Below are 15782 nucleotides of genomic sequence, written 5' to 3'. Positions count from 1 at the left end.
GTAAGATGTATATGTATGTGCATGCAATAGTGTGAACAAATACAGCTCAACCCCCTTATAACGCTGTGCTTGGGGTCCAAAGAATCACATCGTGTTATAAGCAGATCGCGTTAGAAATAATGTACAATTGTATGCATTGTACAATAAAGTATTAAGATACCAGTAATCGTGTTGTAAAGTATTCAATAAATAAGAAAATTAGGAGCCACGCTTGCATCGTGTTATAAGCGGATTCCCGTTGTAACGGATCGCGTTATAACGGGGTTGAGCTGTATTACCTTCTATAAATTGTAGGCGAGCATGAGTTATAATAGAGTATATGTTTTTTAAACTATTTAAGATTTAATTTGGAAGAAAATAGAAGTGATATCCAAGGAAAATCATCATCATCCAGTGGCATAAAACCCAAGTTGCTATCAAATTGCTATAAAAACCAAGTGCTGACAATAAACTGTATTTGTTCTGAGCCCCAAATGAATCTCTACAGGTCTTTAAGCTGTATAGTAGATTACTCAATGCCTCAAAATGCTACATAATAATGTTACCTCTGTGTATCCAGCTTTTCTCTTTAAAAAAATGATCTATATTGGGTTTACCTTGAATTTATTAAAGACCGTTCCCGCCATGTTGCAGCTACAAAATCCTATGTTAGTTCTGGTCTCCTTGAGGCCCATACTGCAAAAACAATTCTGCGTTATGACGTGCCAATTACATTTCTCTAACTACTGTAGTTTACAAAGTGTGGGTAGTAAGTTAGGATAGGGAATGCAGAAGAATTCCCAGCATCCTCTTTCTGACACAGTCCCATTCACCCGATTACACAGGCTGTTACCCCTCTGATCTAAATGTAACCCTGTGTGATAAGTCACGCACTCACACTGCCCCCTAGCTGGTTCCTCTCCAATGTGCTCTGGACATGTGACTGTAATGGACATGAGAGCAGCCAATAATAACATCTGTGGAAGAGGAGGGATTATGAGAGAGAGGAGCCTTTAAAGAGGTGACGGCCATATTGAGTCAGATCTGCGCAGACCTGAGTGCTATGAAGTTCGGTGGAGGTCTGCAGAGAGTGCACGTGGCAACAGGAGCAGAGAGCTACACGGCCAGATATGGACAAGAGTTCAAGCGCCGTCAGAGGGGACCCTCAACGCTACAAAGCACAGCAGTACAGAAGCACCATTTTCAAAGGACAGGCCTGCAATAGTTAGTACACAACGAGCTCCCACGGTGTGCCGGCACCATCACAATCCAACATACCCAGGATCGGGTGGCTAATACACCACTGACACTGATACACATGCGCAGCGTTATTGGGGATTGGGTTATATTTGTATACTGTGTGTAGTGATCCTCAGCAGATGTTCATAAGGTACCAGAGTTAGAAAGGCACAAGTGAACTAGTTGAGTCAGACATACGGTGTTTATTCCTGCCGCCGGACCCTAGTCCATGTGTAGCCCAGTAAGTTAATAATAGGGACTAAGGCCCCAACTCGGCAATAATCATGTCTGAGAGCTAAAAGTAGAGGGGTTACATAAATATAACCGTCCTGCTCTGAATGTGATGCAGAGCAATGCAGCATTGGATGGTTAAGAAACCTGAAGTATTTGCCATAGCCGCTTGCCCTCTTAGCATCCTACAAAATAATAGAGCTCCGTACCAAATCTTAAATCAAGTAAACCCAATATCTATCTGTAAACTACAAAGAGCAAGTATACAATTAAAGAACTAACATGTAATTTATGTTTTTCTTTACTTTTAGGTTGTATATTTTTTATTGAATATCAATGGGATAATATGCAGTTCCGTAGGTGTCTTCCAATTATGTGTTGTATATCTAGAGCCCATAATCCCCACTGAGAGAATACTATGTGCAAAGTATTATAACAGACTACAAAATAGATTTTCTGTGAGCATCTTTAAAACATATCCCAGTATCTCGCAGGGTGCATCGTATCGATCTGCATTCACAATAAAAACCAAATGATGGATAGAGTGGCCAGGAGAGAAATCTCGTGCTTTCTTTGGGACAAAGGTGGTTGGGAAGAAAGCAAATCCCTCTTCTCTGTATTTATGTGCAATCTGAAAACCAATTTTCTGAATGACTCCTGTTTGGCTCTCATTGTGTTGATTGTGAAAGGGATTCTCTGCAGAGGACTGATATCAGCGATTTGTATTTACTACAGCAGGCTCAGCAGAGGGGGGGCCCAGATATCTCCTTCACCATCGATGCAAATAAGCAACAGAGACAACTCATCGCTGAGCTCGAGAACAAGAACAGGTACAAATCTGTACTTCGTGTCTCATTACTGCATAAACATTTACGATCTTAAATACTGTGACAGCAGCCCGTTCCGTTATATCCCCTGCCTAATCCCTTTTATATTGTACGTTTATTTAACCGAGGGATTTTTTAAATATATTATACCAGTATAATATGGTAATATTTACTGTATTTTTCAGTGGTTTTTTTTATTTGTATATTATTTTTAAATCATTGTATCTCACACAGAGTTGTGCTCCACTTCTTCTAAGCAGTATTGCTATCCATTTGAAACATTAATTAGATGGTGCATCAACCATATTACCCAAGTGCACATTCTACCAGATCCCTGGTGCTCTATTCATCACCAATCAGGTGCACCTTTTAACATAGTATTTTATTTACAGCAAATGTTCCACAATGCAGGTAACACGTCTCCTTTTCTTCCCTCTCCGAGATGACAAATGGATGTGAAGTCACATTACAAATGTAATTAGATGACACAACTTGTCTTTATTGAATGCTTTTAGACGGGTTGTATAATGAAAACATTTTTTTATTTTCTGCCTCTGTTCACAGCCCTATATGCACATTATTAAACCTAGGCACTCAGCGTTATCTTCACAAGCAATACGTACTGATATTTTCAGTACCATTGATACAGTATATCGGAAGATTATATATATTTTTGAAAGAGTTACTGGTATATACCATGTACACACTGGCTCACATGGACGTGTGTGTTTGTCTCTCACCTGACCGTGGAGCACTAAAATGAGCATGAACACCCCAAAAACCTCCAGAATTAATTTAAGGTCTCAACCCTACGAGGCCATCGGCCACCCTTGCTGCCGAAAAAAAGGAAAGATCTTAGCAAGACTCCAATTTAGCAAAACAGGTTGGTATAACGAAAGCACAAAATAGGACAATCCCTATGAAGGTAAAACTGGTTCAATTAGAGCGCAAAAACAGGTACTTATTACATTTTAGATTTAGCACAAAGAAAATGTTGCGGGGCTTATACAAAAATAGTACAAAATGGCGTACAATAAAAGGATAACAGACAAGTAAGGGAATAGAATAGAACCCAATACCAGCGAAAATCTTGTAGTAGATTCTCCCCGGGGATCATGATGAGGAAGTGCGAGACCCACACACATACAAGTATATCTTCAGATGGATTTAATGTCGTTTCAAACCTGAATCATCATATCCCAAACTTATTTTGGTCTTTGTAGAAAATCCAGACTTGTTGACAGACTTGTAGGGGTGTGTCCTGGCAGTCATCATACAACCTGAGATCTGGGAGGGGGGAATTATTTTATTCCAACTTTGATCAAGAAGTATACAATGCTTAATAACTCTCTCATCATATTTAGAGTAAGCTCCCGGTCGTACACATACAGTGTGTAGCTTCATTGGAACCTTGAGGGTGAAATTAATTATCTGCTTCTTGTCATTGGGGGAGTCTTATTTACTGCTGCCCTAAGAGGATCGATCATAATCACAGTGCACAGATGTATAAACATCACTGCTCAGCGTTGTACAAAACTAATAATATACGCATATCATTTTAAGTCATGTTGGCCTACACTGACAGAACAATGTCCTTTAGGTAACCTTTTAAGATCTGCTTCTAAAGGGCTGTTACAATCACCTTTGCAGTTGCCCATATGGAGCTTTACAATAACACACTGAGATTCTGTTGGGGCTCACTCTGCCTACCAATGCTATTACACATTGATAGCTGTTTATATAGGTCTGTTGTCCTCGATCAGGGTTGGCCAACTCCAGTCCTCAAGAGCCACCAGCAGGTCAGGTTTTAAGGATATCCCTGCTTCAGCACAGGTGGGTCAATCGGTGCCTCAGTCATTGACTGAGCCACCTGCGGTGGTAGTACACCTTTTGTTGGTTAACCTCTTACTGTATGTGCCACACTGTGCACAATATGTAACATTTCCACGGCTATATCAGGACCATATACTATATTAAAATCCAGGAAATATAATGTCAGGTTTTCCATTTAACCTCTTTTTTTGCCTCCAGGGACTGTGAAGAAGTAGTTACATTGTTTGCTTTTACAATACTGGAGATGCTCCAATTGTTATATTTTATGATGTATAATAATGTTCTGTTTACAAATCCGATGCTGGTATACAAATCCCTAATTATTTCATATCCCATGTTCTCTCCACCTTAAGAGAAATTTTGCAGGAAATCCAGAGGTTGCGTATTGAGCATGAACAGGCCTCCCAGCCTACGCCCGAGAAAGCACAACAGAACCCCACTCTCCTGGCCGAGCTTAGACTCCTCAGGTACAGCCGGCCACAGTCCTACAACAGACGGACTTTTGCACTGTGCAGCTATTTCAGTACCACTCTGAGATTGCTAACTGTATTTTTCACATCCATTTGAAGAATATTTCAGTTCTACTTTCAAATAGGGCACAACAGAGAAATGCAGGCAAACCTGAGAAATCAGCAAAATATACCCATTTTTCAGAAGCATATATTTTTGGCACAAAGCTAAATAAAAATGTTTACTGTGTGGTGCACAGGTACACACACACAAACATTCGGATATCGCCAAAATATATTAAACCAACGTGAATGTGAAATGATTGGAATATATATATATACTCAATTTAAGTGAACAAAAAACACACAATATATACTTGTGAAAATGATAAAACAAAGATGGAATGTCACAGAGTTCAAGGATGGAATATAGGTACAAATAACCAATCCTAATAGACCTTATGCTACCAGGTACTCTGCTAGCTTTCAAGTGGACGAAACCACGTTAAAAAATGAATCTAAAAAGGAGGTCCCTCCAATATTTTTTATTGAATTTTTTTAATTTGGTAAGAAGACTGATTATACTTGGATATAAATACTGGATACCCAAATCCAGAAACAACATCCTTAGACCTCTTAGAAACATTTTCTATTTTTTTTTTAGATTGACTCTTCGCCTTTCATTGTAAGAGTAGTTGTTCTCTACTTTTAACTGTAACCTTATTGAAGGACTCCTGAACTAGACCCTCATCATAGCCTTTGGCCTTAAATCTTTTTGTCCAAATCCATGACTGTGTAGAAAAATCTAGATCAGATGAGCAATTCCTTTTAAGGCGGTGGAATTGACCCAGAGGGATATTGTTCAACTACCTAGCATGGTAGTTGCTCTTGACGAGAACATAACTATTCTTTTTGTTATAGATCTAGTAAGTTTTTAGTGTAGAAAGAAGAAGAAAATATGTCTCTATAGCGTATTGTAAGTTCCTATCTAGCTGGGGAGTGATCCTGAACTGATTCTTGTTGTTTTTCAGACAGCGCAAGGATGAACTTGAGCAGAGAATGTCAGCTCTGCAGGAAAGCAGGAGAGAGCTGATGGTACAGCTTGAAGGGCTTATGAAACTTCTCAAGGTAAGACACGCACTCCACTGTGACTGGAGCCAGAACTGGAAATGAGTTAAATTCATGAAAAAAAATATTTTTCCCCTTATGAGATATCATTGGATGATATGACATTGGGGTTTTATTTGCCTTCCTCTGGATCAATAAGTAAGTATAGATATAGGATAACGTATCTGTTGTCTAAATTTAGCATAGGTTAAACTTGATAGACATATGTCTTTTTTTCAATCTCATCTGCTATGTAACTATGAAAAGAATACAATTTTACAATCCCCAGTCCTCTACTGCATAGGTGCTCTTCATCTTCATACAGTAGAAATATACCACAACACACGTTATCCGTATGAAGCCTATTTCATTACTGCAACCCTATTGGATCCCTGGCAGTAACACGGTTAAATGGTAAATTAAGCATAGTGTCCATTGTTTCCTTTTGACATTAATCTTGTGTAAAGTTCAAATCAAAACATTTCCCAAACCTGTGTATCGTTCAATATTGCTAAATTGTGCTCTGCTACGTTTTAGCCATCTTTGACGTTTTCTGATGTTCTTTGTTTAACTGTGCAATAGACTTGAGTTGCTGAGTATCAATACGTGAAGAGAAGTAATTTTGTTACCCTACTCAAGAATCAAATCTGTTAACAGGTGTTAATAGATTCCTTATCAGCTTAGGATGCATAAAAATTATTATCCATACAGCTCAGCGGTTTCTATAGAAGGTTATTTAGCAGATACCAGCATTATTTACTGTACCTAATGAGGTGAGATTTGTAGAGTAGTTATCTTAGTTATGTGCTAGTCTTACCCCCAGGAAATCCCTGGTTCCGCGGATACAGTATGCTCTCTCGGTATCCTCAGGAAGAGAGATTAATTGGATGAAACAGATGAGCCCATGTGTTATGCTAGGACAATGCCAGTGAGTTAACCTGAGGAATTTATGTGGTAAAATTAGCACTGGGAAGCACATTCATGTTAGTCCAAAAAAACTAAACTTTCTGCTCCCTAAACTTCATATTCTACTTTTGAGTTTCCCTTTTTTGAGTTTTCCTGTTTTATTCACTTTTTGGGATGCAACATGCCAACATGTCACAAACCCTGCTTAGGAATCCGTAGCATTTAGTAACATGTTCTCTACTTTCAAACATTTCCAATCTATAATTACATAACCTTTCTTTTTAACCTTTCATAACTACACAGAGCAAAAACATTTCTTTTTCAGTAGAACTTAGTTTCTTCTTAAAATCCTCTCTGTCTAAAGACCAAAAAGTCTGAAGTGAATGTTAATGTGTTTTTTGTTGTTCTGGCTGAACACTTTTGCAGGAACAGGAGCTGAAACAGGCAGTAAGTCTGTGCCCCTTTAGTAGGCCTGACTCGTGACTAACCCCTACAATGGAAATAACAGACTTGGAATGCATTTGCTTTGAGTGTTTGCATGAGAAGAGACTTGAATATATTGTTGTTGTTTTTTGCAGAATCTTACAATAACCAAAATGCAAGCCATGACCCACTATATTATGGACAGACATAATGCAATAGAAAATGGGCAAATAGATGCAAATTCCCTCCGTACACTACATGTACATGTAAAGCTTAGCTAACTATTCTCATTATCTTGTGGTAACTGTAATTCTGTTTTACTTAAGTTAAAAATACACCACCCTTATCAAAGTACTGTAGGTTTACCATTAACTTATTTTGTCGTTTAATTTTAAAGTTGCAGCTTCACTAATGTACACATTGTATTGGAGTTCCAGCAGAGGGGAAGGATTCAGCCTCTGTTCCATTTGTAATGTTTGTTTAAAAATGTAAGATTTGCAAATGTTGGTGTGAAAGTGCAGAATGCGCAAAGCATGATACGTTTTGCCAAATGTATTCTATTTTGTATCAGTGTAACAAAGAAACAATTTTCCATCCAAGACAAAACTATTTATAGGTCTGACACAAGGTATCTGTATTTATATCTTGTCTGTAGGTATTCTGTATCCCACCCTATTAATGATTGCAGGTCAAATAAGAATACACACATGCCCAGATTCACTATGCTCTGTTTGTATATTTTACTTGTGTTAACGTCCCGTGACTCATAATGCAGTATTTACTCACGCAAATAACATGACTTTATTATAAGCATGGAGGTTTATTTACTAATGTCTCCCGGCTGTAAAAGTAGGGCAAACAGTGCACAATATAGAGCCATATTGATCAAAGAAAAGGAGTCCCATGGAAAGCAATGGAAGTTTTTCCTTTGATTAAATCTGGTGTAAATCTTTTGCACAGACTTTGTCCCGTTTTTGCAGCTGGGAGACTTTAGCAAATAACCCCCATCGTTGTTGTTCTTAATTGTATGCAAAATGTGCGTAAATAATATTCATCACGTGTTGACTAATCGGCGTTAATGCCAGGAAATAAAGGTTTGTTATTGAAGTCGTAGCGCGGTGGTCTGGCATTACTCCCATCAAGACACTGAAATAGGGAGGGAGAGGAAGGGAAAGCGAAAGAATGCAATATGCGAGTCATGATAAATGTGAGTTAAAAACTGGGGGGAGAAACGTGAGGGTATCTAAATGGCAGGAAAAAAAATAAAGTGTGATAAATATCTCAAATAGGTACCTCAAACAATGAGCATGGATGAGAGTAATGCCAAGACATAAATAACGTCCCGTTACTAAAGTATGACTAGCGCTATCCTGAAATCATGTGATGTTAATCCTATTCTGATGAGCAGGTCCTGCTGAGATGTATGCGGGTCTCAGGGCAGGGGCATGTGCGGCTCTTACCTTCTCCGGCGGCATCTCCTCCTCCCGTCATCTCCCCCTACATAGTCCAGTCATCATGGCTCCGCGACGTCAAATGGCATCGAGTTTCCATAACAGTGGGGCGTCACGGTGTCGCGTGACGTCCCGTTGTCACGGCAACGCGACGCCATTGGACATCGCGGAGCCATGATGATGGGACCATGCAGGAGGAGACGCCGAGAGATGCCACCGGAGAAGGTAAGAGAGACCCTACACTTTCCCCCTCCGGCAAGCAGTTTAATTGACATGTGGGACAGCGCGGGGCCTCTGTAACCGCGGGGCTCGATGCACAGGAATCGACGGCCCTGCTAATGAGCTCAATTATGGATGCTATTTTTGCATTGCCTTACTGAATAATGTTTTAACTCAGGGAATACACACCACAAATTTGGAACCTCTGCATTAGAGGGCGGTTTTGGGTTTATATCCAAGATGCCAGGTGAAGCTGCCATTCCAACGTGGCAGGATACAGGGTTTAGGCACAAAGAAAAACTTTTAGGTCGATGGTTTTGCAATGCAAAAAGCATTTTTAGATAAATAAATTATTTTAGTAATATATTGGAGAATTACAAAATTGAAATATAAGAGTAAAGAAAAACAATGATGTCAATTATTCACCATGTTGTGCATATTTGTCTTAAGTTACTATACAGGCATAAAGGGGCAGTAGACACAATTTCACGTGTGGAACTGAATCTCTAAATATTTTACTGTTTACTAAAATAAATACATTTAAATAAGTTTGATTGGGGTAGGCTGTACTTTGATTCATTGCACACCTATGGGCCAAGGGTTTATACAAAACCATGGCTTCCAATTACTATCATTCAAAAACTAGCGTCTGTCCTAAATTATCCTTGTTGAAGTGAGGAGATCAAAATGTATTCAGAACATGAGCCTTTTTTTCTGTGCTATGCACCATCATATACTTAAAGAGAGCATGCACATGACGAGCAAGCTTTTCTAATTGTGTCTATTTCCTTGAAAATTAGTGAAAGCTAAATATTTCACTTTTCTAGGCCTTTAAATATGTTCCTGGAGAAGACACGTCAAATAATATAAAAACTATGGCACTTTAGTGCACTGTTTATGACACTGGCTTGACTTTTGCAGAATGTATTTTCTATTGAACACCCTGTAAATAGTAGAAATCCCTTAATCTTAAATAGTGGCGTATAGAACACTGTCCTACTGAGAGGGATAAAAAGAAATGATTCCTTTTTAAAGGTGGTTTAATCTGAAGACTGGTTCTCCTCCTATGCAGTTGGCTTTGGATCCGTGATGCTTTTTAGTACCACATCAGTAACTTTATAAATCCAAGCTTTGCAGCAGCCAGTTTGGAAATAACTACACAGTACTGCTCTCATCTGACAAGCTCACCCATGCGATAAAAATATATCACTGAGCATTTCAGCTGTACACGTTAGCTTAACAGATTTCACATCTTTTTACAATTGACTAGAACAGAAGACAGGGAACAAGATGGAGAGAATGAAACACATCTAATTAAATATATTTACTGTCCAAACAACATAAATCTATCAAGTTCAGGTGGCAATGTATCAGTCACTGTGACATACAGTTTTTCTGTTAAGTTAGAGATTCTGTTTAATGCTGTGTTTAATAGTTCCTGTGTAGAGACATTAGGTGCTAGGGAGAAGTTACACAGCGTAGTAATGTCAAGGAATAGATGTAGCCAGTATTATTGCACCGGCTGGCGCACTCCCGCTGCTGAAGTAGTAAATTAGTCCTGCCCCTTCTCGTGTGGCAGATTCAGAGTAGTTGCCGCTTCTGCTGCTGGGTGTTTGTCCCGCTGCAATGCGACAGCGGGAATAATAATCCTACATCTGTATGTATCAAAGATTGGGCCTATGCTGAACATGACTTCCTTGTTCTTCAAACGGATCCAATCTACTAATGCTAAGGTAGCATTAACTTGTGAGTTTAACAGATCTTAACAGATCTCCTTCAATGTAAGATAAACAATTAATAGGTTTATTACATTTGACGCATCATTGAGCAAATCAGTGAGCAAATACCTGCAGTTTCTTACGTAGCTTCCCATGTATTTGTTATTCCTTGTAAAGCAGTGGTTCTTCACCTTTTTGAACCTACGGAGCCCTAGATCCTTTGTGGTTGCTAATACAGGTTGAAGATAGGACGATTCCAAGCTTAAATAATAAAGATGCTATATACAGATATATTCAGCATGTAATTAGTTAAAATAAGTAATATAGTATTAAGTTATACATTATACTGGAAAATGATTAGCTGCCTGAAAACAGGCAGGTATAAAAGTGTTTTGTGTGATTTAAGCAACTTGGTACTGTATGTTTAATGTCTGCTGAGTTGAATAGTATATGGTCTTGAGTTTGGAATCAAAGGTTAGTTAGTAGTAAAAGACAATACAATACAGATGGGTCTTAAAAGATAATGAACATAGGATTAACTATAGTTACTTAGTGATAGAACAAAGAGGTTCTTCTAAATCAAAGTAAATATTGATTTTAAAAAAAGAAAGAAACAGCGTTCTATGATTAACCAAGAATATTTTGGTTGACAGTGAGAGAAACATGTATTGTTGAAATGTATAAAGATTGCATTTGGATTTATAAAATTCAGAATCATTTAACATCACCAAGCTAAGAAGAACTAAGGATTCTCCACTCTAAGACTAAATTCTATATGCCTGAATTATGTAACTAACTGAAATGATGCTGTGAAAAATGTTTTCTATTGTCTCTGAATAAATTGAGTAAAGAATCGAACCGTGGACTATTTGATATATATTGAAAGGTGGGACATTTATTTGCACCCATCTAATAAGCAATGTTCAGTGGTTTGCAGAACTTAAATATCGTCAGAGTTTTCATTTGTTTTAATTTCTCCGGTTCCGTTTTAGGCAGTTCTAAAGGGGAAAAAAATTCCCACGGATCCCCAGGCGGTCCATAGACTACAACTCGTGTTCTAAAGGGTCCTCTTTTAATAGTGTCGAAATCTGTTACAGTATCAAGTGGCCAATACTTGGAATTTCCCATTTCATTTGAAAGTGTTTGTTTGCTCCCCTCCCCTAAATCTAATATGCATCTGTCACGTACACACTCGCCCACGTGGAAGTGTCTGTAAGGGGTTAACCACAAAATGGGCGCTCAGCTTTTTTCTCACCTTCCCGCAGGGCCCTCAAATAAGCCACAAACCCCAAATATCCTTACACCTCTAGGACTAATGGTGTCACGGTAATTGGAGGACTTTGCCGCCCCCCAACAAATATACAAATGTAATAAAATACCAAGATGGTAAAACATACTAGAAAAAGTCCCTTCCCAGGTACACCGGTACAATTGGATCTCAAAGATAGTACTAATTTTTAATTGAAAATGTTAGAATTAATATAACAAGAAAAATTACAGTGCTTGTTCATACATATATTACAATGTAACATACAGTGAATAAGATCAGGCAGTTTAAAATAAAGGGCCATAAAACAGAAACCCAAATTGTAAAACAAATATATATATATATATATATAGTGGTTGACAAATCACCAAAAAATCTACTCGCCACACAAAAAAATCTACTCGCCACCTAGTACCAAACGTGTGCTGCTTGGGCCAATATTTACTCGCCCGGGGGTTAAATCCACTCGCCCAGGGCGAGCAAATGTATAGGTTTGTCGAACACTGTATATATATATATTCACCGCGCTTCTCCGTGTAAGGAGCATGCTGCTGGTGAAAAGACTGGCCATACATATGTGAAAAAACAGAAAGTGAATCCCTGCGCTTCTCCCATTGGGCTAATAATAAATGGGGAAATAAATATATATACAGTAGGTCAAACTAAATCTGTAAGACAAAGGAGACCTTTGGTTACATCGTTTGATCAAATAATGGCAAGCTTGCTAACCAAATGACCAAATTGAACTGTAGTGAAAACGCCCTTCGTATGACTAAGGGCTGTTCTATACAGCATGCGGCCGCGCATTCCTATGCGAACGCGCGTGCCACATGCTTTTCATGTATATAGAGCCGGGAGCTGCAGGTTAGTGTATATGTGTGTATATGTGTGTGTATGTGTGAGTATATGTGTGTGCATGGGTTGTGTGAGTGAAAGTAAGTCCTAGATAGATTTTTTTGTTTTGTTTTACAATCCTTGACCCACACACACACACACACACACACACTCACACACACACACACATCCATACAAACACATCCACACATACATACATACACACATACACATATACATACATTTGAGCGCAGGCAGCAACGCGAAAAGATGAATTTCTTCATCTTCGCCGCTGTCTGTCGGCTCCCCTCTCCCTGCCGTGCGCGCGAGCGGCCCTTCTATAGAAAGGCTGACGAACGTCAGCCAACTAAAAATCCGCGCGCGCACACAGCGTAGCACATGACCGGCACTATAGAACGTGCTTTAGAGTAGGGTCCCCCAGGTGGTCACGGGTAGAAGATGCGCGACCCACAAACACGCAGTGTATCTCTTAAGATGAGTCTAACTTGTGGACTTCAGACCTGAATCTTTATACAGGTGCGCCGACGAGTATTCTAAAACTTGCCTTAAACTTGGACAATCTAGGGCAATCACCAACAAGACCCAGGTACATGCTGGGTACATGCTGGGTACATGCTGCAACACTTCAGTGACATTTCTGCAGAGACTAATGGCCCATCGGATTAACACAGCACGGGTCCCTGGCAGTCTCATTCAGTTTGAATGGGACTGCTAGGGACCCCCGCTGTTAATCCGATGGGCCATTAGTCTGTCTGCAGAAATGTCACTGAAATGTTGCAGCCTGTACCCAGCATGTACCTGGGTCTTGTTAGTGATTGCCCCAGGTTTGTTTTAGAATACTCGTCGGCACTACAGTATTACCATTTCTCTTTTGATATTTACCAGAACACTAGTCCCTTAGCTATTACACCACTTTATGACCTGTGAGGAAGAACATGTATTTTACTAACTTTAATCAGAGTATAAAAGGCTCAGTAACTCTCCTCAGTAGTTGGCAACATTTCAAAAATTCCTAAAAATGTCAACAGACTGGATATAAAAAGAAAAAATTGAATATGCACTCACCAGATCTAGAATTTAGAGAAAGTATTTTAAAAAAGGCATCACCTGGATCTGGTTGGTACTAGGATCCTGTGCCCCCAACGCTAGGCATAAATGATCAGTACAATGGTAATGCAAAAATGGATGGGCACTCAACAATAAATCCGAGACCTCTATGAGCATTTTGTGAGTATACAGTGTGTCCAACCTGTGTTTCCTATGGGACTCTTTTGAGTTATTGTATGCTTTTTACTTTATATCCTGTGAGGGTCACATATTAAAATAGTAGATTATATGCTGCTTTGTCTACGTGGCATTTTATGGATTATTTCTGATTTATTGTTGAGTGCTAATCCATCTTTGCTTTACTAACATACTTAGGATAACCTTCTGGACGCACACATATGCAACGTGCTAAGTTTCTTTTTAATGAATTATTGGCAACTTGTCATAAAGGTGCTTTAATCATTTCTATACTATGACAACCAAATCTGGTCAAATTATACAGAAGTGACTCTGCGGCAGGTTGTACAAAACTCAAATGATTTCAATTTGTTAGCCTTTAATGATAAATAATCTGCTGTCCTTTGTATAACCTTTGAGTGTCTAATCCAGTAATTCCTATTTTTTTTTTGTTTGGAGGAACCCTTGAAGTATTTTGAAAAATCTCGGGGAACCACTATGTGGCTGACACATATTAGGTTAATTTCACACCTCACGAGTCACCTCTATTTCTAACCCTTTACCCATGTATTTCTCTCCCCTCCATCTCACTCACTCTCCCCCTCCTTCCGCCTTGTATGTATTTATCTCCCCTGCGTCTCACTCTTACTCCCTCTTTTCCTCACTCACTCCCTCTCCCCCCTTTCTCCTCTCACTCGCCCCTGCCTTCCGTCAATTACCCAACTCTCACTCAACCCCCCCACAAAATACATACCAAAAAACCCAACCCCCCTAAATACATGTAGCACCACCCCGCAATACATAATAAAAATACCCTCCCCCGCCAGTACATATTAAAAATGCCCCCACCAATACATATTAAAAAGGCCCCCACCAATACATATTAAAAAGACCCCCGCCGCCTTAATACATTTAAAAAAGACCCCCGCCGCCCCAATACATTTAAAAAAGACACCCGCCACCCCAATACATTTTAAAAAGACCCCCACCACCCCAATACATTTCAAAAAGACTCCCACTGACCCAATAATTTTTAAATGACCCCCACCCCCCCCCCCCCCCAAATACATATATTTTTTTAAAAATCGGGCCACACGGGTAAAATCATCATCATATCTCCCCCAGCACCCCTCATCATCATTCTCATATATCTCCCCCAGCACCCCTCATCATCTCCCCCAACACCCCTCATCATCATCCTCATATCTCCCCCCGCACCCCTCATCATCCTCATATCTCCCCCAGCACCCCTCATCGTCATCCTCATATATCTCCCCCAGCACCCCTCATCATCATCCTCATATACCCACCCCCTGCATCTCACATCCCCCCCCCCTGCATCTCGCATCACTCCCCCCACTGGATCTCACATTACTCTCCCCCCCCATATGCGGGCAGGAGGCGGTGGCAGCGAGCTAAGAGCAGGCAGGACTGCACGTACGCACACGCTGCAAGCACCAGAAGTGCCGCACTGCGAGAGCGCGCTTGAGAGCGTAATCTGGGAGAGCCAGGAGGGAGGGGGAGAGCCAGGAAAGCCGGGAATCTCAACACGGCCTGTCATCTAAGTATTGACAGCTGGTTGTAAAACTGCTGTCTTGCGGGTACCTCATTAATTGTTTGATTACCTGAACCTGCACATTTCAGCTATGCGAAAGCTTAACTTTTATCACACACACTCCCACTGTGTGAGTGATACAGGACTTAAAAGGCATACTGTATGTACTGTAGCAAAACGATTTACCCCATGTTTGCTATACTAAGTATTTAACATGTTCCTGTCTATACCATGACATCAGATTACTATTTCTACAGTAGAAGGTGACATATGCAAAGCCAACTGTGAGGTGCTAACAGCATGATGTTTTACACTGTAGTATCCCCGTTAAACGTTGTTAACTGCAAACAGCTGGGCCACTAATCAAGATCATTGTAGATGTTTTTACTGCATGCGTGAGACTAATTTATTTGGGTTTGCTCTTTATTGCTATAAACTGCTCTGCTTTTAGTAAAATTTATGGAAGAAGCTGCTACACTTATTGGTTTTGTTCCATAGT

General features: G+C 39.8%; 1 protein-coding gene across 17 annotated transcripts in view; it reads left to right on the top strand.

Annotated features, from left to right (window-relative positions):
- The window catches only part of DTNA (dystrobrevin alpha), a 373309-nt gene that overhangs the window by 328808 nt on the left and 28719 nt on the right, over positions 1-15782 (top strand). For 11 of the 17 annotated variants that reach the window (XM_075584537.1, XM_075584521.1, XM_075584542.1 and 8 more), the window contains 4 exons: positions 2185-2279; positions 4463-4576; positions 5590-5686; positions 6998-7018. In XM_075584537.1, coding sequence (XP_075440652.1) covers positions 2185-2279; positions 4463-4576; positions 5590-5686; positions 6998-7018 — 327 coding nt within the window. The remainder of the gene's footprint in view (positions 1-2184; positions 2280-4462; positions 4577-5589; positions 5687-6997; positions 7019-15782) is intronic. The other 6 variants (XM_075584576.1, XM_075584549.1, XM_075584528.1 and 3 more) reach the window with 1 other exon arrangement.

The sequence above is a fragment of the Ascaphus truei genome, chromosome 2, assembly GCF_040206685.1.
Source record: "Ascaphus truei isolate aAscTru1 chromosome 2, aAscTru1.hap1, whole genome shotgun sequence".
NCBI lineage: Eukaryota > Metazoa > Chordata > Amphibia > Anura > Ascaphidae > Ascaphus > Ascaphus truei.
Note: the sequence above shows the minus strand (reverse complement) of the source record. Positions and strands in the feature narration are given on the sequence as shown.